The 25,176-nt window shown below is 39.6% G+C and overlaps 2 protein-coding genes across 2 annotated transcripts in view; both read right to left on the bottom strand.

Moving 5' to 3' along the window:
• Nucleotides 1-20,627, bottom strand: part of ppp1r37 (protein phosphatase 1, regulatory subunit 37) — a 48,763-nt gene extending 28,136 nt beyond the window's left edge. Inside the window, exon 1 of the mRNA XM_082504163.1 lies at nt 18,809-20,627. Within this exon, the coding sequence (XP_082360289.1) occupies nt 18,809-19,544 (736 nt within the window). The 5' untranslated portion in view covers nt 19,545-20,627. The remainder of the gene's footprint in view (nt 1-18,808) is intronic.
• A 1,110-nt stretch (nt 20,628-21,737) lies between these two features.
• LOC309687034 (histone H2A-like) lies at nt 21,738-22,557 on the bottom strand. Its single transcript, XM_082501701.1, has 2 exons — nt 22,461-22,557; nt 21,738-22,244 (listed from the first exon to the last, which is right to left on the bottom strand). The coding sequence occupies exon 2, from the start codon at nt 22,212-22,214 to the stop codon at nt 21,798-21,800; it is 417 nt and encodes a 138-aa protein (XP_082357827.1). The 5' UTR covers nt 22,215-22,244; nt 22,461-22,557; the 3' UTR covers nt 21,738-21,797.
• Nucleotides 22,558-25,176: the final 2,619 nt, after the last annotated feature.

The raw sequence follows: 25,176 nt of genomic DNA, 5'->3' as shown, positions 1-25,176 counted from the left end.
CATTTTGATGTCATAGGAGATTGGCCAGACTGCTTTGTTGAGTTGAGAGGAATGTCACAGTGACTCAAATAACAACTTGTTACAAGCACGGTATGCAGAAAAGTATCTCTGAATGCACAACATATCAAAGAAAAACTGCGCTACAGCTGCAGAAGACCTCACTGGCGACCTAGTTAAGATTCTGCTTTGTATTAATTAACAATTCAGGCTGCTGCTGGTGGCAGTAGCAAAGGAACATTGTTTAAATTCAACAGTCTGAGTTAGAGCAGGGCGATATGGCCAAAAATATTTATCACGATATATATTTGAAAATTTGCGATAACGATATAACTGACAATATAATTGATGCGAGACAAAATACAACTCCACAACATTACTAGCGCAAAAAGACAACCTTCCATTTATTTTCACTTAAACAAGAAGCTGGTTTTTATGTACATTAAAGCTTTATAAAAATTTAACAGTGCAAATGCAAATTCCTTGCTAAAAGTTTAACCAAAAGGCATTTCCAGTAGAAATGGGCTGACATATCCTGAGCATAACCATGTATAATATCCACTGAAGTTAAAAAGAGGTGCTTTGCAACATTAAACTGCAGTGTGCAGTACGTATTTTTCAGACCATAAGGTGCACAGGATTATAAGGCACATTAAGCGAAACAAAGCAGTCAGATAAATCAAACTTTATTAAACTCATTCTTCTTGCTTCCTCCACTTCTGTACCATTGATTCATTAATGTTGAATTCTCTGGCAGCTGCTCTATTCCCATGTTGTTGCAGTATATTAATGACTAACCTCGTATTGTGGATGGATTATCTCAGTTGTTCTCCTGACTGAAGTTTGGTCCGTTTACAGCATCCTGCCATGCAATTGCATTTGTCTCTAACCATGAGGAACCTTAGCGTTAACTTTTATAAGTGGAAAAGTGTTAGTGTTCGTCCTCCAGCTTCACTGTTTATGTTATGCTAACATAGCTGTGTAGCTAGCGATCACGTAGCACATAATTATATACCAGCTAGCCCAACTTCAGTAACCCTACAAACGTCACTGCTGTTTAGTTTCCTGTCTTCATTTATGTTGGAAGTGATAGCAGAGCTGTACGTTTGAATTTTTTCAGAAATCTCTCAGTCAGAACATGCTATATCATGCTTAGGTAACTAGTGAAACTAGCGAGCTAACTTCCGCTAGCTTCTTGCTAACTTCTAACTCCGTTAAATGTAATACATTTTGTTTTCATGGATGCCTGGAAGTTAAACTTCATAGTTACACCTGGTAAGGCAGCAATGCTGATCGTTTTATTAAAGATGAAAGAATTTAGACAGTTTTTAACTCTCAGTGATGCTGCAGTGTTCGTTTGACCTGAAGTATACGGAGTTTAGGACCCAGATTACTCCCAGATTTAAGAGCATCTTAGTCCGACAAATACGACAATAACGACGGCCGCTTGCATGTTCTGCAAAAAAATGTGCTTTGTCGTGTATCTGACGGACAAACACCAAACCAGTTCCACATCACTGAAGTTGCACCATTTTTACAAACCAATTCTGGTTCATTTGTTTCACTCAACAATCGGCCATGTGCGTATGAAAACAAAGGCACTGCGCATGCGCGTTTTACTCATATTCTATCGCGATATTTCATTTTCCTATCGTTGCCTAACATTATGGCCCAGCCCTAGTCTTTTTTCTTTTTTTTTCTTCTTTTTTTTTTTTCTCTCACCTTGAGCCAAAAAGGGTGTAGTTTGTGGGTGTGATCACCCGTGTGTACACCTGTGAGCATGGACGCGTCTGTTTTTTGTTTTTTAAAAGGTTCCTTCATGTAATGATCTGCTAGAGGGTGTGGGGGGGCCACAGCCCCGTCCTCCAGGGCATGAAGCAGGTATGGAGGGCCCAGCCCTAGTCTGAGTTTTGTTGCTGACCATGTCATTCATTTCTAATCACAGTGTACCCATCTTCTAATATTTGCTTTCACCAGGATAATGCACCATGTTACAAAGTTCAAACCATCTCAAACTCTTGTCTTGAAAATGGCAACGTTGTGCTCAAATGACCTCTGCAGACCCCATTTCTCAGTCCAATAGAGCACCTTTGAAATGTGGTTGAATGGGAGATTCACATCATGGATTTGCAGATGACAAATTTGCAGCAAGTGTAATGCTTTCATGTCAATCTGGAACAAAATCTTTGTGGAATGTTTTTAGCCTCCTTTTGATCTATGCCACAAGAATTAACCCAGTACTAGCAAGCTGTAACTACTGGTCAGTAAGTGCAAAACACTAACAAATGGCTGAATCTGCTTTGATCCATCAGAACAACTCAAGACTTTCCATGACTCAAAAAAAATGAACATAATAAAGTCTAAGACACGGAGACTTAGAAAATATTCTTTTTTCATGTGAGCTGTTAGTGTTTCTGCCTTAGGGAGCACTCTCTTGAAAGAGAGAATCAGAGATTGCAACCCCTTTAAGTACTCCCCTACTTAAGTCAGCAAAAAGGAGGTATTGTTCTTGGTCTGCGTGTGGGTCAGCCACCGTTGCCATCCTAGACGGTTGTGGGGGCTAACTCCAGTCAGATGACTGGGCAGCATTCAAACCCGCTGTTCCGCCTGAGAGACTCAGCAGAGAAATGAAGTGAAGCACTTATTCGCCCAAAAAAAAAAAAAAAAAAAAAAAGACAGAAGAATACAGAAAATTACTAATAGAACGTGAGATGAAAAACAGAGTGTATAGAAGGAGGTTTGAAAGATCACAACAGTAAATTACATTGGCAGAAAAACAATGACATCCATTCTCTTTCCAACCAGTGTATCTACCCTGCAGAAAGCAAAGCTGTAACACACTGGCTGTTCTGTCTGTCTCTGTGTGTGTTATTGACTTTTGCTGCCGTCAGCATTTTGATTTGTCTTGCCAAGGTGAGAACTTGTCCACTTCACTGTTGGCTCCATTTCTAATCTCCTTCATCTCACACAATGTCCCCCATCACTTTAACTTACACCCTCTCAAATGTGTTAATCACACCTGACGGAAAGGCTTCAAGCACCAGGAGTATTTAACAATAGAAACCTATTAGCTACAGTCCCACACGCCAACACAAATCCCTAGCCTAATGAGGACACACACATGATCTTTCTCTTCATATTTAGCTAAAACACAAAGCCAAAAACACAAAGCAAAGATGAAATCCAGCACAAAGAGTCTTCAGCCATCGCCACAGTGATTTGACTTTAGAAACATGAAGCAGTAGAAACGAACTGCTCATCACTCTCTTTGTTACCTGTTAAAGATCAGAGTCCGGATGCTGCGCTGAGGTTGGCATTCATTCAGCTTTAACATCACTCTGGGTTCTTGGCTAGCTTAGTGTTAACATGCTGTCTATGTAGGTGTAAGTATAAACTGGTTGTTTCTGTCCTCAATATAGTTTGCACTTTATCACTGTGCCCTTTTGTGTAAAAAAAATAAAACTAATGTCCATATGGACGATGTGGGCTGTGCCACTATTTACCTTCTCCAACACATACAGAAATCAGCTGATTGTCATGTAAGTGGAACCGATAAACAGGATTGATAGGCAAGCAGACTAACAATTCCAAGGAATTGAACTACTGGGAACTGTGAAAGGCCAGTGACAGGTGTCGTGAGATTTGTGTAATTTTAATGCAGAATTACTTGCACAACATTTCCAATAGGACACATTAATCAGTTTGTTTGTCATCCAAGAGCTATTATAATTTTCAGACTACTTAGTATTTATATTTTTAGATATTATTTTACACATCTCATAATTATATTTACTGGGTATATGAACTGTCTTTTCAGCAGTATTTCAGCATCCATTCTATATACTTTTAGCACCTGCAACTTGAATGCAAAAGCAGACATACAATCCAATCCAAATGACAGAAGTTGAATTGTCAGTGCGTTATTATTTTTAGTAATTCCTAAGTAAATCAAATGGCGTAATTATAAATAATTTGCATCAAAGATGCAATGAAAGTAGTGTAAGTAGTTAAATGATTCTTGGTCCACTAAAGCACAAATCTGCTCAAGTACTCTGTGTCAGACGATAAAATAAAAAAAAAAAAAAAACAAACAAAAAAAACATAAATCACGTAAATTGTTAACATTATTTTGTTTTATAATCATCGGCCACTGGCAAACGGTTGAACGATTAACCATAAAGGTCAAAAACTAGCAATTTGTTTGACTATGTAGTCTCTTCAGTCACGTTAAAAGAAAACAAACAAAAAAAAAAAGAAGTAAACAACAAAAAGCTGAACTGCCAGTGTTCACCAGCATTATCACAAGTCATGTAGCTATGGATGCACATGATTCGCCGACTAAACAATTGAAGCTTATTAAGTTATCCTGGTTATCCTAGCTGGTTACAATAAACATTATTTTACTCCGATTTACAACAGCTGTTAACTCTGGAGTTATGTGGGAACCTTCATTAGCTTTGGTTCCAGCCTGGACAGCTCATGAAGAACTGCAGCCCCAACAGACAATAGCCCCTTCTTTGTTGGACTCTCAGGGGTCCAACAAATATGAATCACTGTTGAAGCAGCAAGGAAAAGAGCCCTCATCTGGCTTCAGAAGTGCAAGTTTGTTGACAAGTTGGCCGTCTTAAATGTTGGCCTTTAAGATGGGGGTGGGAGCTTCAGTCCTGCTGAAGTCATGTGCCCTCAAAAAAAGAATTAATTCTAATTACTGCTGTAAAATATAGCCACCAACCACACTCTCCACTAGACTGCTGTTAAAAACTGACTAGAGCCCATGACTGGATGAGGATGCCCTTTCATTACAGTCCTGTCTTCACTTCAGTCATAATAGTACTCCATCTAAATTTTGATACTTCTGTAAAGCTGTATCTGGATATTCGACGAATCTATTTTTCATCTCATTCAACATTTTTTACTTAAATTTAGCAATTATTTTATTTCAGCTCAAAACATTCAGTTATCAGCATTCACACTGCAGTTTCTTCAGAAAATGCATTTTCTAGTTTACATTTGTGCTTCACCTACGGAAAGTATCTGGATCTGAATTTGTTAAGTCCTCCTGGATGTCACTTCCACCACTGTGTAAGAAAGCAGTCTTGTAAAGTTCTACAGTACATTATGTGCACTCCAATGAACACTGTGTCCTTGGAAAAGAGTTATTGTGCAGAGTCGCAGTGGAGCAAGTGTGTGTAAACATTTCCTGAGGGAAGGTGGGGTCTGAGGGTAGAGAGGGTCTCATGCTCACTACATAGTATTTTTACACATTCATTAGAGACAGAGAAGGGATGAGAGAGATTGAGATATTTTAGCACTAGTGTACAAAATAAAAAAGAAAGTTGTGCAAGGAGATTTACATCAAACACCTCAAAAACAAGCAAACAGACAAGAAAAGTACACAAAAACTTAAAAGGAAATACATAAGCAATAACACAAAGAGACAAATGCAGAAGAGACATCAGTATCAGAGCTACAGCTGTTGCCTGTGTTTCTGCATGCCTTGGTCTTTTCTTCTATTTTATAGCACTCCCTCCAGTGCTGCTGGTACTTGTATGGAGGGAGTGGTGATGAGGAGGTGCACAGGAATAAGAAGTAGGGAGGGGAAGGACTGCTCCAAACAACATAGTCAGAAACCAAATTAAAAGTTACTGGTATGCAGAAGTTAATGGTGGGCAAAGAACAAAACACACACACGAGAGGAAAAGCACACAAACAATGAGAGAAATGCTCTCCGTGTCTAGAAACACAGCAAAAACAAAAATGCAGACAAATAAGGAAAAACATGTGAAAACAAGTGCTCCCCGATACTGTGTGGGAGCAATGGACTTCATTAGATAAGCAAGAACATTACAGATAGACAAGCACAAACTTGTTTTGACCCTTAAAAAAAACATTTTGTTAAATGTGCATACTGTATCAAGTATGCGCAGTCGTGTGTTGATTTCCCAGTTCAACGCCCGACTGGCTGGACCTTTGCTGCATGTCATTGCTCCGTTTCCTAATATTTCCAATCCATTTCCACCTTGAACACAAATTAAAAAATTACTATGCAGCATTTATCTAGATCCTGGGAATTCTAATATTCTGTTTAAACCCTTGCTGAAATGGTGGTTATCTCAGCAGCTAACAGCTCCAAAGATGATAGATGAGGGGCAAAGACATTTAGCTACCTTGATATTTCAGGTTTCAAGACAAGACAGAGAAATGATCTCTGCTCTGACTTAGCAAATCTGCTCAACCAAGCAATCAAGCAGCACGTCCCTCACACTTAATCACTGATTGCTGCCATAGATAAGGTTGTGAGCAAAATCAAAGGGAAAAAAAGCACCCAGGTTACTAACTAATATCAACAGAGGTGAATTAAAAGCTGCAGGATTTATGATTAAAAAGATGTTGTGCTATAAAAGACAAGACTGTGGGTAGAGATTTACTCCTTATTAAACATGGTGAACACCATCATCAACATCAAGTGGGAGCAAAGAAAAGCCAAATATATCCTCTACAGAATTTGGTCACTTATGTTTACAAGATGACATGTAAGCCATCACTCTCAAATTATTTTCTTTATTTCTAATCGTCACACGGATGCTTATCCCAAGACCTTTTTTGTTAAATAAGTTCATGATAATGTGGCTTCTTAAGGCACACCACTGTTAATAATAATAATAATAATAATGGATTGGATTTATATAGCGCTTTTCAAGGCACCCAAAGCGCTTTACAATGCCACTATTCATTCACTCTCGCATTCATACACTGGTGGAGGCAAGCTACAGTTGTAGCCACAACTGCCCTGGGGCAGACTGACAGAAGCGAGGCTGCCATTTCGCGCCATCGGCCCCTCTGGCCAACACCAGTTAAAGCCAAGTGCAACACCAGTATGCCAAAAATATACAGGGAATTCAGCTTTATCTTTACCAAGTCTTTCAATAAACTGTCTGTTTTGACAAAGCAATACAGCTGAATGCTTAAGCTAGTGTGGAAGAGCAGAGTACAACATCCCTATCCCCCCACTCGCCTAACCAATAAGTCATTATAGTCTCAATCACTAAATTCAGGCCCTCTGTTAAGTGTCATGGTTGGCATTTTGGAGATTAGGACACTGTCAACAAGAACTGAAGGCTTAAAAAAAAAAGCTTTTTGCTGCTAATTGACAGCTGAGGTTGACAGTTTAGTCTGCTCCTGCTTTCTCTTGGTGCTAGACTTGCCCTGTCTCAGGCTTCCAACACATTTGTTTGAGTAAACAGGGATTTCTGTGATCCAGACAAGCCGTTCTACTGTGCTTGTCAGTAATTAAAAAAAAAAAAAAAAACTGACAGGAAAATGTCACAGTATTTAGGTAAGGTTAATGTTTGCATTTGATTACAACAACTGCCTTTTTTTAGTACAAAGTAACCAGAATAAGTTCTGCTCTGTTACTTCTATTCTACAGTGCACAGCCAGCAGGGTATCTTGGAATAAGAAAAACTGCAGGAAATTATAAATCAATTGCTTAACCTGAACAACTGGAAGAATTGCAACAGGTACAGGCACAGAACTCTCTAGAGGGAGAGTTCACCACTTAGAAGAATTCAAAGCCTTCTTCACTCAGGCACTGAATGTGAGGACTATTCAATAACAAAAACCTGCTACTTCACTTCCACACCTCAACTGTCTTGGAGCTACAAAGAACAAAGGAAGAGCAGACAATTTCCAGAGCCGGCACTTCAAATAACATACTTGAGGCACAAGGAATTATTTTGCCCTCAGTATACTGCAATTTAATGCAACTACAAAAACATCCATTACTTTTAAACTCAGTTTAAAAAAAATCTAGCAACTTTCGATTCAAGCTTCAGGCAACTGAAACCTCAACCAGCATGTGATTGGAAGGGTTTCCTTGGTACAGGTTATCAGTCAATATGCTAGTACATTCAAAGCACAAAGTTTAGCTGCCTTTGAACTGATGAGAGAGACTCACAAGCCCTTTTCACAAGTCTTGGCAATATCTTTTTTGTATTTTTTTTTAAACTACATGTGCAACACCATGAAAGTCTCCCAGAAATAAAGAGAATTTTATTGATACTACCCCAGTACTCTTTTTGTGATTGCTTATAAAGGTTTTTAGCATGAAGTCAAACATTTTCCTAATTTCTAAGTCTGAAAACATTTCTTTACAATCTAGACTTGCACAACTCCAAAACTTGCAAAACTTATTAATTACTTTAACTGATTTCCATGAGAGTTATGAAGTGGAAAATATGAGTGTCTCGACAAAATGTTTACATAATCTGCCTTTTTCTCTGCTGGCTTCAATCTAAACTATAATTTATTCTTTTGTATATTTACCCAAGTTTCAAAGTAGCAAAGCATTAAACTACTTTGATATTGTCTGGGTAGGTATTCAGCTTTTAATTTTAGCTTTCTGATATGTCTGCTTTTCTTCTTTATTTTTAATGTGGAAATGTGTAGTAACTGTTAATGTCACTCACTATACTAATCAGCTCATTTCAGCTCATGTTATTGTTGCTAACTTAGTGTATTTTTGTGGCCCTTAAGCAACTTTTTTTCTGAAAACAAAGAACCTACTGACTACTGTTTTTGAGACGTGTGTACAAGATGGCCTTCGGTGTCTGAAAAGTTAAGTCAAGGCAAAAGTGCCTTAAGCTTGAATTTTTGTCTAATGGCCAGCAAGGCATGACTGAACTGGTTGCAAAAGGAAGTCCAGTTGTATGTAGGCCTACCGGAAAATGACCTCCCTTCTTCTGGAAACTTAAAACTCAGGAATCAAGGACAACCCAGGTTAATCTTTAAGGCAGGCCTACATATGAATGGTTTTACTATATTTAAACTCAAATGAGGGCCTGAAGAACAGGTACACATAACAGACCCTGTATAAAAGAGCACGACCAAAAAAAAAAAAAAGAGCTGTTTGCACAAGCGCAGTTTGGTGGTTTGTTACCGACCACACTGTGCAACATGTGAAACAAAAAATAAAGGCATCCTGCTGCTTCGGTTTCCCGCCAGTCTCCTTAACTTGTACAACTCAAACCAGACACATTTTTCTTCACCAAGTCACATCTAGTGCACATCCAATTTCTGTTACTTGTCAGTTTCCTGCAACTTAAGTATGAAAACAGAAATTACATCATTATTAATAAATGCAGCATCTAAAAATACAGGAGATCTATTCTCATTTGTAGCTGCACAACATAACATTGCTGCAGTCAAAGCCTCTACCACCACCCACAAAAGGTCAGAACGGATCGACCCACAGAGAGCCCACAATATGAGCGTGGGCTTTAGTACCAGACTTAGTTTGAGCTACTCTTACTGGGACAAATGAACAACCTGAATAACTATCATGAACATGGCATGCTATTATATAAGACGTAAAGCAAGAATTTTTAATTTAGCTGTGTTTCTAAGGCAAGGTGAGAAGCTATTTGTTACACCAGATAAAGGAATAGTTCACTTATTTAAGGAACATCCAATACAATAAATGATGTTATCAATTACAGCTACCTCTGGTCGAGAGAGAAATCAGCCAGATTTAAGAGCTCTCATTTTTTTGCAGTTTATTTTCTGTCTGATCAACAAATCTCTGATAAATTGTTCATGTTTCTTACTGGCCATCTCGCAATTACAAGAAGAGTCTACTTCACTCTTACAGCTGTATGCATCTCGTCTGCTGCATAGGACTGTGATGAGTGTGAGACTTAGAGCTCTGATAATTTCTTTCCCATGTATTCACACCTGGACAGCCACTGTACAAGCCCTACAGACATTTGGTGTTGTAAAATGAGCTGGGTAATTAATGGCCGTCCCATTCTTCAAGCTTTTGGACAGACCTTACTAATTTCATGCGAAGCTGTGTAAAATCACTTGATGTTGAAGCCAAGCCTCGAGTGCCTGCACACACATGTAATTATCATCTTTTAATACAATTAAAAGGCTTTCTCACCTACTTAGAAGCAGCTGTCGTATGAAAGTCCTGACTAACATAATGCAACAATCATACAAAGTAATCCAATTATTGACTTTACTGCACATTCTTTAACAAAATGTTGGTTCAGAGCCAATGCAACATGCACATAATCTGTAACTTTTGAGTAGGCCTGCAAATTTTTTAGAAGATACTTAAGTCCAGCCCAATATCATACACATCAAAATCCATCAATTCTCAGCCTTCCCAACAATCTGACGTAAAACAAAGTACAAACAAATTGGCTACAGACACTGTGCTTTCTCGCCTAACTCCAGCAGCAAAGAGGAAACAGGAAAAGACAATTGTTTGCATGTGTGCAGAAGAAGAAACAACACTGTTTGCAGAGACAGAGACACAGCAGATTTGGCACACAGAGAGGATTCCACTGAAACTCCTTTGACCCACATAGTGTGTTGAATTTCACCTGTCTAACTTGTTTACACATACTGGCTTTGCTTGCAAAGACTGACACAGCAACTTCAGCACAACAGCAGCATAAAGAAATGCTTTAGGTTTGATATGGAAAAAAGCAAAAACTGTATAAGACAAGCTACTGAAGATAAACCTACCACCTATATGCATATCTGGTTTCTACAGAGAATGTTTGTAACAAAGAAAATATGACTAATCAAAAAACAAAGGTTATTCTGTTTTTTGCTGACTTGTTGTTATATTGTGGACATTGCTACCCTACAACAACCTAGAACTACCTCTCTTGGTGGAAGGCTAAATAAAAAATCTTTGGAAAAGATCTAGAGTTGATTACTTAGCCAGCATTTATTAAGCTAAATTCGAAAGGTAAAAACCGGGAAACCAGTGTTGACAGGTTACATGCGTTAGAGGAAATTATTCCCAGCTAGCAGCTAAAAATAAAGCTGTGCCAGTAAAGAAGATTGGACAGAGAGTGGAACACATGGAAGCCAGATGTCCTACAGGCGGTGCAGAGAATTAAATCCATATTATTTCAGGTGTAAGCCCAACACCTTCACTAGTCTTTGGATAATTTATTTTCTGATTGGCCAAATCAATTCAAGCCTGAGAGTTCTTTATAGTTAGTCAGTTATGTTGCTGTTTGCATATTTCTGCACCACATAAAAATGGATAGGTGCAAATGTTAAGGAACACAGACATACTGCCAGTTCCTACTTAACGTCCAAGTGCCAATGTTCAAAATAGCACCCCCAAATTCTCCAGGTCCATTGGTTGCAATTTCACAGTGCTGTGTTGTAGACAGTGGTAGTAGCGTCATTCACACATGACAACTGGCTGCCTTGTACGTCAGAGGTGCGGCAAAAAGGCACGGCCTGAGGCACTCCTCCAGTTTGCTTGCACAAGTCTGCATGACGAGACCGTGATCATGCATGCACAAAAGAGATACAAGTCTGACACTCACACCTGAGCCTGTGTCTTAAATTACAAAAAAACCCCACAAAAAACAAACAAACAGACAAGCCCAAAGGTTTAAAATTCCACCCAAACCCTTTTTAGGCAAACTAAAGGTCCAGTACAAGATCAGATAGAAAAAGTGAGTGAGTTATAATCTGTGTACTCACTTTGGAACTGAGATTAGTATGCAATACAAGCATACCTGGTCTTAGCCCACAACTGATGTGCCATCATATACATACGGTGCAATGAAAGTGGACATAGTTGAAAGTGGCCACTGCAACAAGGCCTGAGCAAGTAATCCAAGATAACCAAAACCAATCAGGACCTATAATCTGTCGATTATTCTTTTTTTGTCGTTGTTGGTTTGCTTTTTCTGTTAATACTTCCTTTAGTCTGTGTTCATGTACTATCCCCATAAAAAAAAAAAAAAAAAAAAAAAAACATAGTAAGTGTGTAATGCGACTGCCCTGTCCAGCCTGCAACATAGAAGCATTACAGAAGACAACCCAGACACCAAGAAGACTGCACAAATGCTGTACCAAAGAAAAATACTGTGCTGTTTGTCACAATCATCACAATCTGATACCCTACAACTTCTTCTTCTTGCCCAAATAAATGTTTATTTCATAGGCTGCTGTTTTGACATAGTCAAGGAGACTCACCATGCATTGCAAATGTGCATCAGCAGGAATGGTCAGAACAGCCCTTTAGGGAGTGACCTAAAAACTGCAGGAATGTTGTGCACGGTTTGTTTTTTAAGTAAGTATGTGTTCTTACTTTTTGATTGTGCCACATACTTGAATCTCTAGAGGCCTGATATACATGTTCACCTATTCTGGAAATTATCACATTATATAACCGTTTCTTTACCAGCTCTCTCTGTGAACTTGTCATTTGGAGTTCTGCTCTGTCCCAGGTTCTAACTTCACCTGGCCAAAGACTTTTCTGTGGAAAATCTGCAATGGATTCCTAAAACGAAAAACACAAATAACCCACACAATACCTGAGCTCACATTTCACATCACTGCAGAACAAAGACATTGAGTGTGTTAGGATTTCTTGAACATTACTACAGACTATGCAACTCTGTAACTGCTGCTAGAATACAGCAGAATATAAAAAAATCTTATAGAATTATATTGTTCAACACTGAGATCCAAATGGAAAAATTAAAAAATTAAAAAAACGTATATTAAACTAAATCTGCCAGACTTTTTTGGAGAGAGCAGCATGTGCTGAAAGGCAAAACAAAGGGATTAGAATGAAACACAATGATCATTTTATGTTTGTTATCCTCTTTTAATACTAGACAACAAATTTGGAATTCATTTTTGACCTTTCACTACATGCAGATTCCATGCCTTTAGCAATACATGCCCATCAACAGCCCTTCTCTTAATCTTTTCGGTATGACACCAGAAAAACAAAACAACAACAAAACAGTGAAGCCATTCTAAACTCACACCCAGATGACAAAGGATTGAGCCTGCCAGAGAGAAAGCTGCTGAACCAGATGGACAGTTATGAGGGAATGACAGTTGTATGATCCAGTTTTCTATGAGGCAGCATTTTGTGCATTTGCGTACAGACAGAGAAAGCAATACTTCAATTCCAGCCTCCTCGTGTGTTAAGAGAAACGACATTAGGGAGGGAAGGGCAAGGAATTCCTGTTTGATGAGGACGGAAAGTGAGGATCAGAAAACAACAGCATTCGAACCAGTATGCCATTTCTGCCATTTATAAGCGTTCATCTGTTGTTTTTTTCTTTAAGACAGTGCAGATTGGCAGAGTTTCAAAGGCCAGGATTTAGCACAAAACAAACACAGACAAGCACACTTACATAGCATAGACAGAGTAAATGCATAATAGATGAATGTACAAACTAAAGACAGCCTAAAGGGCTGACTTTATCAGGTGTTGTCTTATCACATCACACATAAAGATCTGTGTAATGGGAGCTGAAAAAAAAAAACCACTGCAGAAAAAAAGCATTAATTTTGAACCAATGTGGTTGTTACATAGATTTATTAAGGTGTCCGTTCTGCTGATATGTAAACGTACCAAATTCTTCTGTGAATAGCAAATTCTGCATCCATGTTGTCATTCTAACATCGCAAATGTCCAAGATGTGCATTCACATGCACAAGCTTCAAGGATAGAATTGGTAGAATTTGATAGAATTTAAATGGTTTCAAACAATTTATGCAATGATGCTGTTCATTTTTCATTTATTGAATTTGCATCTTAAAATAACTGCAATGACTTTTCATGCATGCTAAAAAGCTAAACCAGTATTTTCAGCTTTAAATCTGTTCCTTGTTGTTTTTTTAATTAATATTTATTCTTTCTCCAAATAATAGTCCTGAATTCACTATGTATCTTACGATTTTATGAGAAACTGGATGTTAATGACACCTAATAAACCAGATTTAATGATGTCAACTCGACTGATTTAACACCTAAATTTTCACAGCTATTTGCTTCCAACAGAATGAAAAAGTACATCTGCACACCTAACTAAACAAATTTGGCACATCACAAGATATAAAAACACTGTTATCACACAGTCCAATTATTACAAAGTGTTACGTTTGGATCAGAAAAAGAATTTAGTTGTTAAAACTTCAGCTCTGCTGCTCATGTAAACTGAACTAACTTGCAGGTTTCCAGAGCCTTTGTTCATGCTCTACACTGAAAGCTCTGCTTATTAGTTTGTAACTTGGTCTAGAGCCACAACAAATAACATTTCATGGGTCACAGAGCCTCTAATAATATGGTGCCAAGTGGGCCTTAGGTCTGACACCGAACAACACGTAGGCTAAAGAGTTTAATTGCTTCCAGGATAATCAATTGTATATTACCTGCATTGTTTATTGACTGTATTGCAATTAGCAAACTTTAACTTAATTTCACAGCTGAATTATAATAAGGCTGTTACAAATTTCCCTTGTGGTAGCCAGTCTAGAACTGTACCTCTACAGTTGTGCTGTAATAGTAAGAGTTAAAATTTAGAACTTGTTTAGTAATATCGCAAGTCACAGCGACTGAACCATCTTAGACCATATGCTTCCAATGTGACCTAGTGCTTTGTGTTCACAATGCATTCCTGAAAAGGCCGCCTGCACTTAAGCTAATCTAGCTAGTCAAAAAAGAGAATAGAGAATAGACAGGCAGAAATGGAGGAAGGTGGGGAAGCTATGCATCATGCTGGGAAGTTCAGAAATCTCAAGATATGATGTAGTATTTGCTCAGGCCTTAATGGAGAGTACAAACATCCCTCGGGTCTTAACTGAGCAAGACAAAAAGGGGGGGGGAAAAAAACAGTTCTAGGAATATTACTCAACTCAGAACAAAATGATAATTATATATTTTACAACTTCCTTTATTTTGTTTCAGACACTGTCAACAAAATGAAGTTTCTGAGTAGACATGTTTACATTAAAACTCATAATGACTATATTTTACTTTTAAAACATCACGGCTTTGCTGTCCCTCAGCAAACTCCTTGAAATCAAAGTGTTTCCAAGAAGCTCATTTAGTTTTATTCTCCTGTCTTGGCTTGAAATAGACCAGTCACAGCCTGGCGGGAAGTGACTTTGGGCTTTGAGGGAAGGATGGAGGTGTGTCGCCATAATGGAAAGAGGTGGCAAAATAAGAGAATCATCGCACACACAAAAATAAAAAATAAAATAAAAAAATACTGAAGACATGGAAGCCTTCATTGAAAATATGAGTCACACACAGCCCTATTTTAGCACTCTATCACAGCATTAGCTCTAAATGGTGAATGTCAATACTTTTGGGTTAATTCTTTTTTTTTTTTTCCTTATTTTTCTCCTTTTGGGTTAATTCTAAAAGCTGAAGTGCCACAAGAAAGTGAAAAGTGACATCAGCCCCTGAGAACCCCAAGAGCACATTTCACATTGACTGCATGATGTTCACTCCTTTCACAAGTTTACTTTCTGGCAGTAGTAAACCAGATATCAGTTCCTTTTGTAATATTCAACACCAACCTCAAATGTCCTTCCCTCTGCTTTTACAGCTGTAACTCTCACTGCTTACAGATGAAGCTCCAGGCTCTGTGAGCTCATTTCACTTTTATCTTTATGACAGATGAAATAAGACAGGAACCCAGTGAACCTGACACTAGATCTGTAGAAGGGTCCGGGCGGACAGTGGCTCTATTGTGACACTGTGCACGCTACTAACAGTGCCTGAGGAGCCTTTGTTGACATTCAGATAAGATACCTCAGGAAGATATGAGAAGCAGGACTAACGCTTAAAAAAATATTAATTAAACTGAATACTGGCAGGCTTTTTGGCAATAACGAAGAAAAATAGTGTGAAAATATTTAAAGAGGGTGCCTTTCTGGTAATTTACTTGTATTTGCTCCCAGCTTCAGTTCAATGAGTAAAAGGAGATCATTTAGTCTGGCTGGGCATATTTCACTACCTGCCTTTTCTGAAACAACGATACATTTCAAAGTCTATCTTTTAGTTTTTATGTCCTTCATGCACTTTATGTTATTACATTCTGCAAATTTTTTCCTTTAGAATTTGCTTTCCTAACTCTTGTTATTTCCTGCTGTCACACAGTAAGAGCTCCATACGTATACACTGTTGTGTAAATAAAATTAGGGGGGTTGTCAGGTTACTTGTAGTGTGGGAACACCACAAGTATGTAGACCATTCAGCAGTAAACCACAAGTCGCTCCTGCTGCTGCCTCATACACATAATCTCAGCCTTTACATGTGGGGAGTAGCTAGGAGGTTATTACATGGTCAATTCTCATTAGTTTTGGAAGAATGAACAGAAATCTCCTCCATGAAATCAGAGTGTGTTACAGCACCCTCTTCATAACACTAAAATACAGAAGGCCAACGGTTACACAAATTATTGCCAAAAGGCAATAATTTGATGAATATATTTCTGGGGTGCACTAACACCATATGGCAGATAAATGAAAAAGCACATAAGTGCAACCAATGTAAAAGTTAGTCCAGCACCCTTCTGAGTGCTCATCACGGTAACTCTTCAAAATCACCAGGTGTTCACTATCACTACCAGCATCAACATTACTATGCAGTAGTGTCTGTCACGTCAACCAAAGAAAATGGGCAGATCTAAAAGCTTGTCATCTTGTGAGTTGACTTACAACCACAATCCTCAAAGTGTGCCCTGTGGGTCTTGAGCAGGATAATGCATCCACAGTTCATATCACACTGGGACAGCAGAACGTGTCTAAGGGAGCATTTTCATAAATTTAAACTGCTCTTTATATTAACTAAACTACTGCAACATTGACAAATTTATGTGCTGGCATGAAATAATACCCCCTATGGCTAAAACAACAGGACAAAATTAACAAAAACAAACCATTTCTGTACAGAAACTTCACAAAAACTAAAAGCACAAAAATGTGGTTTATATCTACGAAAGCCACTGAGAATTGATTCATTTTTAATTATTTTTTTGCTGAGTGCTTTCTCAATCCTGCTCAAATGTCCTTCAAATGTCATAAAACGTGACACTAAAATTTAAACTTCCCAAAAGTGCGGGTTGATGCGTGCTGTTGTATATGGCATGTATGAAAAATGAAAATAATAAAATCCACATGTGACAGTCTTAAACAATTTTTCAGTCTTTTTCAACAGTAATTATATACAAGATAATTATCATTATCACTGATTATCACATTTTGTTTAAGAGTCCACTGCTCCAACTCTTCAGTCCAATCACTTCCAACAGGTCTTCACTAACCTCGAGTGCTTGTCCATGTCTAAATCAAAAGCACAATCAGCTGGACCTTTGGAACCTACCTAAAGTACATGATAACTGTCTTTGATAAAAAGTCAACCCCACACTAGAGTGATCTAGATACTTTACTGTGCATTGTATCTTTCATCAAGGTACAAAAAACTTGGCTAACTGGGTGAGACTTTGCCCTGATGGAGTCCAGCATAAGATATCCATGACCAGTTAACAATCAGCACGATTGCCTGGCAAAAAGGAGGAAAAAGAAAGAAATTATCTTAAAAAAAATATCAACACATCTAAATTAAACCTGTCATGGAAATGGGTGCAAGAAATCTGCAAATTGTTTTAAACTGATCAAATCAATGGTAACACTGGGACATGAATGTTGTGATAGAAAACTGACTTTCTGGGTGGCTTCCTGATAAATTGCAACCGGGGTGTTAATAAAACAATTAAAATACAGCTGAATACGAGACAGTAATGTTTGTGCTCAGTAAGCTTCCTGTTTTTCTGCTTTTGTTACTACCCCCCCTTCTCGGATCACCAACCGTTGCTTGGTCTGGCCAACATTTTTGCAGGGAAAAATAAATAGGATAGTCACCAGCTTAGCCTTTAAGTGTATGTGAATATGGCACAAACAAACTGAGATCGTAAGGCTAGTAGTAAGCTTAACACAATTTGTCATCTTCTCAGGAGGCAGTCACCTGTGTAACTATGCCAAATGCCATCAGTGCTGGGAGCAAACACCAGCTTGTAGGTCTGTTTATTAAACGGCATCCTTTGTCCACAGCAGATGAAAAAGTGTGTGAGTCATGGTTAGTTCATGATAGAATTTTTTTTAAATGAAAAGAGGAAAAAAAAAACCCTGCACTGTACAAATATATATAAAAAGAACTAGACTGCAAATTAGACCTGGTAATACTGGAATAGTTAACAGCAATAAATTGAAACGAGTACTTCAGTTAAAATAAATGAGCATAACATTACATTTATTGTATATTACATTGTATATCCATATCACATATGGACAATAAAAAGCGAAAACATATTTCCTTGTAACTTTCAACACTAAAATATTTAAAGGTGGTGCAATAGGTGGCGTCGTGTCCTTCATTAGCTTCCCTAAACATGTTTTCACTGGGTAAACAGGAACCTGCTGTGGTAAAAATGGCACACCTCAAGGTGTGGTGGGACTCCGTCACAATAGTGCATACAGTACATACCCTTGTCTATACTGTATATGGTACGCCTCTGTGGGGGTAAAGCCAGATAAAGCCGTTTAGTTATACAAGTAATTAAAGTACTGATCTTCTAGTTTGAAAATGGGGCGGGATTGCAGGTGTTGCCTAAGCATTAAACAGACAGCAGTGTGAACCTGCAAGAGTTGTCAGGCTTTGAAGAAAGGAACAAAACAAACATTCCTCTCTAAGACCGGTGCTCTGGCACGCCTTCCATACATCAGTGTCAACATCTACTCGATAATGTTGAAGAATATGTGGGAAATTTAGCAGCATGACAGGACATGTGGACAGAGTCAACTGCTCCATATGGAGCTGAGGGACAAATTCTGTTAAAAAGCCTTCTAAGAATAAATTCCAGCAAACCACAGTATGCTGACATGTTCATGCAGGCGCAACAGACACGCAGAACTAACTCAATCACACATTCAAACATGTAGAAAAAAAATAAACAAAAATTACCATGTCTCCAGGGGTCCTTTGGCTCCACTGCTCCAGAGATGATATCCTCATCAGAGGGAAATGTCACCCTTTTGCCACTTTTGTGTTTAGTGTCCCCCTCTTGCACTGAGGGATACAATCCAGCTGGATCTGTGGCAGAAGCTTCTATGCTGCATGTCTGGCTTGCATCAGCCTGGCTTTCTGTCGTGCTGCCAGCTGGGACATCCTGAGGAGTGGACACTGAGTCTAAATTACTGTCTGACAGTGATCTAACATTTACAGATTCAGCCTCCAGCACCCCACTCTCATCGAGACTCAGATCCACACCTATGTCCATGTCCCCACCATAATCCCCTTCTTCAAGAACAAGCTTTGCAGGATTATTGTCCTTATCTTCCTTCATTTTCTCCTCGTGCTGCTCACTAGTAGAAAAGATAAAATCAGTCGGGTTCACGACCGCTGGTGGGTCCTGGGCACTATTCTTTCCATTTCCATTGACCTCATCAATTTCCACTGTGTTTTGTGCCTGCTGGTTGTTCTCCTCTGCTGTCTGAAGGTTGTCAGTGAGCTGAGGCATCAGGTAAGTTTCAGAGGCCTCCGTAGGAACAATGCTTTGTTTTTCTGTGTTGCTGTCAGTCATCAATTCGGAGATCCGAGGGATAACCCCTTCTGTATTGTTAGTAGTGTTGTGATCATCGTCCACGTTGTTTTTCATCTTGACATTGCACAAATCTAGACACTGCTCTTCGATATTCATGCTTTCATTTCCAGTAAAACTCAGCCTTTAACTGTGCCGAACAGCTGGGATCTCGGGTTAAACAGTGACTAGGAACCAAATGACATGGATAAGGCTGCCTTTGCCCTGGCTCATAACAATACACGCAGATAAATACCTATCTTGACGTTTTATTTACCAACTTCTATACAAGTGCTGATTTTTTTTACATCAGGGGGTGATTGAATAGATGTCGATAAACCCCAATTCAAAGGTGGCTGCAGTGCATACTTAAAAATCGGCCAAATAAAGTGCAATTTCACACAACTATCAATAATAGAAATATGCTATACCTGCGTGAAATAGATACTGTTACAGTAATAATTCATAGTCGTAGAGAACTTCGCTCAACTATGACTCGGGCAGGTATACAATTCAATAATTCTTACCAACCGTGTCCTATTATTCGACGAAAGGCTGCCCGGTCTTCAACACATTGCCAGTAGTATTTAAGAAGAGCAGGACAATCAATTGAAACAAACAAGTCACTCAGGGTGCCTCCATTACGCTAGCAAAGTGAGATTACTGCCCGACAACAAACCCAATTCATCTGCATGAATTAAAGCAAGCTAACGTTCGCTAGCGGGCTAAAGTTGTTGACCAACAATGACATCCAGGCCCGTGTGCGGTCGCATGCCCGCTTTTTTGCGTGACCCCGTCTGTTTCTCCCCGAGAAAGTCCATTTTCCGTGTCAAGACGAATATAATCCGACTGTAGCTCCGTCTCACCCTCTGCCGTGCAGCAACTCTGCTCGCATCACAGCCCTCGACCAGCGGCAGCCAGGAAAAAAACAGGCGTCACACTCCGAGCAGCAATGAGCGTGTTTGTGTTGCTAACATTAGCACGAGGGAACTGTGCCGGGTTACACGTGCCGGTACCTACGCTGTTAGTTATTAGGAGTTAATGTATAAAATATTCCGACCGCCCGGATTTCGTAAGCGCCTCTCTCTCCGTGAAAAGGCAGGCTCAACCTGTTCTCCTCTAGCGTTATCCTTCGCTAGCTTGTTGAAGTCCAACAACTGTTTGTTGTTCACACGTCTTACGTCAGCACGTCGTTAGGGTACGTCCAACAGACGCAACGTTACAAGAGCAGCACGTGTATAACGTCTGTGTCTATAGAGGGCTGCAAAACGACAATATTTTAAAGTTTGAGTGGAAAATCCTCACGTCTTGTTAACGAGTGTTTTGCTTAAAAATTCCCATCCAAATAGAATGTTTGATTTTTTTTAATAGTGCATATATTGTTTTCCCTTCCATTTCAAACTATACAAATGCAAGGATTCCTTGAAGTTAGTAGACAGGAAAAACTCAAGGATACTGAGAATCTTGATTCAAGGGAACGTGGGAGTACTTTGTTTTATGTCAGCCAGCCCAACATACTATCTGCAATCAACAGGGATGTCGACAGGCAGTCAGTTTTTTGTATTTTTTAAGGAGAGTTTAGTTTCTGGGGCAAGAATTTAGCCCACAACATGTACAGCACAAACACACCAAACTACACCAGGAAACAGTCATTTAGGAATACCATCGTTCAGCAGATGCACTAATGACTTAGTCTAATCACCATTCTGGTTATTTCTAGGTTAACTATAATGAACTGTGAAGTGAACGGTGAGTGAGCCTCGAACCCCAGATCTTAGCAGGAAGCAATTATGAAATAATTCATCCACACTCACTTCATGTGTAGTCATCAAGGCTAATTTTACACACCAGGTTTCTAATTTAGATGATTTATTCCAACCTTCACCTGGACTTGTAAACTAGGTAGGTGTCCCTTTTGACATACCCCACCATGAAAAGATGCTGGGTAAAACTGTCACGGTTGTCTGAGTATTTCACAAAACCTGAGTAGTGTTAAGCTAAAAGACATCCAAGAATGTAGTGTTGAAACTTATTTTGCAAGACTTCCAGAGGTCCTGTGGAGGAGCTAAATCAGTACGCTGTACACGGCAGAGTACAAGTAAGGTCCCTTTTGTTCAGAGGATGAACCCTTCTTGGCTACGGGAAGTAGGAAATGAAGCACACTTCCTTAGCATTCAGAGAAATTTGCACTACTCTATCCAGCTGCCATCAAGACATCTGGTTCCCTGGCTGTCAAGGTTTTAACAAACAAAAACACCCCACACAATCAGTACTACTTCCAGTTGGATAGCTCAAAAAGTTTGAAGACAAGCATAATTTAGAAACTCACTTTATTATCATTAAAACCCTTTCTGAAAGTGGTACCATTTATAATTAAAACTCTTGTGACTGGACATCTTTAGCAGATTTGTCATCCTTTGGTGTTTTTGTCTTCTTCGGCAGGAGGCTTGCCTGGATATTTGGGATCACACCACCATCTGAGATTGTGACCCCTGCCAGCAGCTTGTTGATTTCGTCATCATTTTTCACTGCCAGCAAGATGTGCCGGGGAGCAATGCGTGACTTCTTGTTGTCACGGCTGGCGTTTCCCGCCAGCTCCAGGAGTTCAGCACAGAGATACTCCAGGACAGAACACATGTACACAGAGGCGCCAACTCCAATCCGCTGAGCGTAGTTCCCTTTCCTGAGCAACCTGTGAATGCGGCCCACTGGGAAACTAGTTCCAGCTCTGGAAGACCGGGAAACTGCAGATTTTGGTTTGGGTGCAGCCTTCTTTCCCCGGCCAGACATCTTGAACCCAAGTTTGAAGAAGACCAGTAACTAAAATGACCAAGAAGAGAATTCAGTGAGTTTTAAGTCAAATTAATATTCAGCAGTGGTGCATGAGATGCTGTTTGAAACAAAGGTAGCAACATGTGTGGACACTAGAGTTACTATAATCTTCAAATGCACAGTTTATCAAATTAGATTATGCCACTTGAGAGGGGGCGAGGAGGAGCCCAAACACCAACATTTAATTCACAGCTAAACACTCACCAGTACTTGTAAAACAGCAGCTGTCCACTGAATAGACAGGATACTCCTTTTATAGGAGCAGGGAAGGGCTTGTTGATTAATGGCACCTGGGTACTCTTTTTCACCTGTGTGAGCTGATTGTTAGGGTCAAATGATGGCAACATAAAAATACTGCTTAATCTACAGTTAAGGCATAGGACTGGTGGTGAAGTTAGCAGAACATGTTGATATATAACATTTAAATTGGTAGTAGTGAGTGAGTGGGGGAAAGAGGCCTTGCAAAAAAAAAAAAAAAATTAAGTTAAGCTTCAGGTGCAATGAATGAGCATACCTCCAACCAAAAGTTGTATAAAACAGGCAGTGCTGGTGTGCTGGTAAAACAACAACAACAAAACATTATGCAGTTTCACCAAACAGACCATGAGCTTGAAGTATTTAGATATTTACGAAACTTGTGTGATTGCTACATTATAATTCATCCAGTATTTCAGTACTGAGGACTATTAATCATGAACAGAAGTATTCAATATGCCTAACATTTTCTGACTTACTAATGCACAAAACTATTCCCTGAACAAAATGCTCATGAACCACTCTCACTCTTGCTGATTTTATTTATTCATTTTTGTAGAGCACTTACATTTTGCACAGTAAGGTGCTTGTGCTTGATGCACAATGGAAGTCACATGTGCCAGAAGTTAAAAACAGTTACAGTATACTGTATACACACCCACTGGTCACTTTGTTAGGTACAGTTGGCTAATACTGGTTTAGACTCCCTTTTTCCTTTAGATATGCCTTAATTCTTCATGGCATAGTTTATCAGTGTGCTGCAAACATGATAGCATTGCACAGTTGCTCAAGAATGTTTAGCTGTGAATATTCCATTCCTTCACATCCCAAAGGTGCTAAACTGGACTGGGATCTGATGACTGTGGAGGTTATTTGAGTGCAGTAAACTCATTATCATGTTCACAAAACCAGTTTAAGATGATGTGACACGGTGGACAAAGCCAGCAAAAGATACACCTTCATCACAAAACCATGGACCTGGTACTAAGGGGCCCCAAGTGTAACAAGAAAATATCCCCAACACCATTAACATACAGTGGGGCAAAAAAGTATTTAGTCAGCCACCGATTGTGCAAGTTCCCCCACCTAAAATGATGACAGAGGTCAGTAATTTGCACCAGAGGTACACTTCAACTGTGAGAGACAGAATGTGAAAAAAAAAAAAATCCATGAATCCTCATGGTAGGATTTGTAAAGAATTTATTCGTAAATCAGGGTGGAAAATAAGTATTTGGTCAATAACAAAAATACAACTCAATACTTTGTAACATAACCTTTGTTGGCAATAACAGAGGTCAAACGTTTACTATAGGTCTTTACCAGGTTTGCACACACAGTAGCTGGTATTTTGGCCCATTCCTCCATGCAGATCTTCTCGAGAGCAGTGATGTTTTGGGGCTGTTGCCGAGCAACACGGACTTTCAACTCCCGCCACAGATTTTCTATGGGGTTGAGGTCTGGAGACTGGCTAGGCCACTCCAGGACTTTCAAATGCTTCTTACGGAGCCACTCCTTTGTTGCCCGGGCGGTGTGTTTTGGATCATTGTCATGTTGGAAGACCCAGCCTCGTTTCATCTTCAAAGTTCTCACTGATGGAAGGAGGTTTTGGCTCAAAATCTCACGATACATGGCCCCATTCATTCTGTCCTTAACACGGATCAGTCGTCCTGTCCCCTTGGCAGAAAAACAGCCCCATAGCATGATGTTTCCACCCACATGCTTCACAGTAGGTATGGTGTTCTTGGGATGCAACTCAGTATTCTTCTTCCTCCAAACACGACGAGTTGAGTTTATACCAAAAAGTTCTACTTTGGTTTCATCTGACCACATGACATTCTCCCAATCCTCTGCTGTATCATCCATGTGCTCTCTGGCAAACTTCAGACGGGCCTGGACATGCACTGGCTTCAGCAGCGGAACACGTCTGGCACTGCGGGATTTGATTCCCTGCCGTTGTAGTGTGTTACTGATGGTGACCTTTGTTACTTTGGTCCCAGCTCTCTGCAGGTCATTCACCAGGTCCCCCCGTGTGGTTCTGGGATCTTTGCTCACCGTTCTCATGATCATTTTGACCCCACGGGATGAGATCTTGCGTGGAGCCCCAGATCGTGGGATATTATCAGTGGTCTTGTATGTCTTCCATTTTCTGATGATTGCTCCCACAGTTGATTTTTTCACACCAGGCTGCTTGCCTATTGTAGATTCACTCTTCCCAGTCTGGTGCAGGTCTACAATACTTTTCCTGGTGTCCTCCAGACCTCAACCCCATAGAAAATCTGTGGCGGGAGTTGAAAGTCCGTGTTGCTCGGCGACAGCCCCAAAACATCACTGCTTTGGTCTTGGCCATGGCGGAGTTTGGAGTGTGACTGTTTGAGGCTGTGGACAGGTGTCTTTTATACAGATGATGAGTTCAAACAGGTGCCATTCATACAGGTAACGAGTGGGGGACAGAAAAGCTTCTTACAGAAGACGTTACAGGTCTGTGAGAGCCAGAGATTTTCCTTGTTTGAGGTGACCAAATACTTATTTTCCACCCTGATTTACGAATAAATTCTTTACAAATCCTACCATGTGGATTCATGGATTTTTTTTTTCACATTCTGTCTCTCACATTTGAAGTGTACCTCTGGTGCAAATTACTGACCTATGTCATCATTTTAAGTGG

This window comes from Aulonocara stuartgranti (genome assembly GCF_965226115.1).
Source record: "Aulonocara stuartgranti genome assembly, chromosome: 14".
Lineage (NCBI taxonomy): Eukaryota > Metazoa > Chordata > Actinopteri > Cichliformes > Cichlidae > Aulonocara > Aulonocara stuartgranti.
This window is presented reverse-complemented; position numbering and strand designations above follow the sequence as displayed.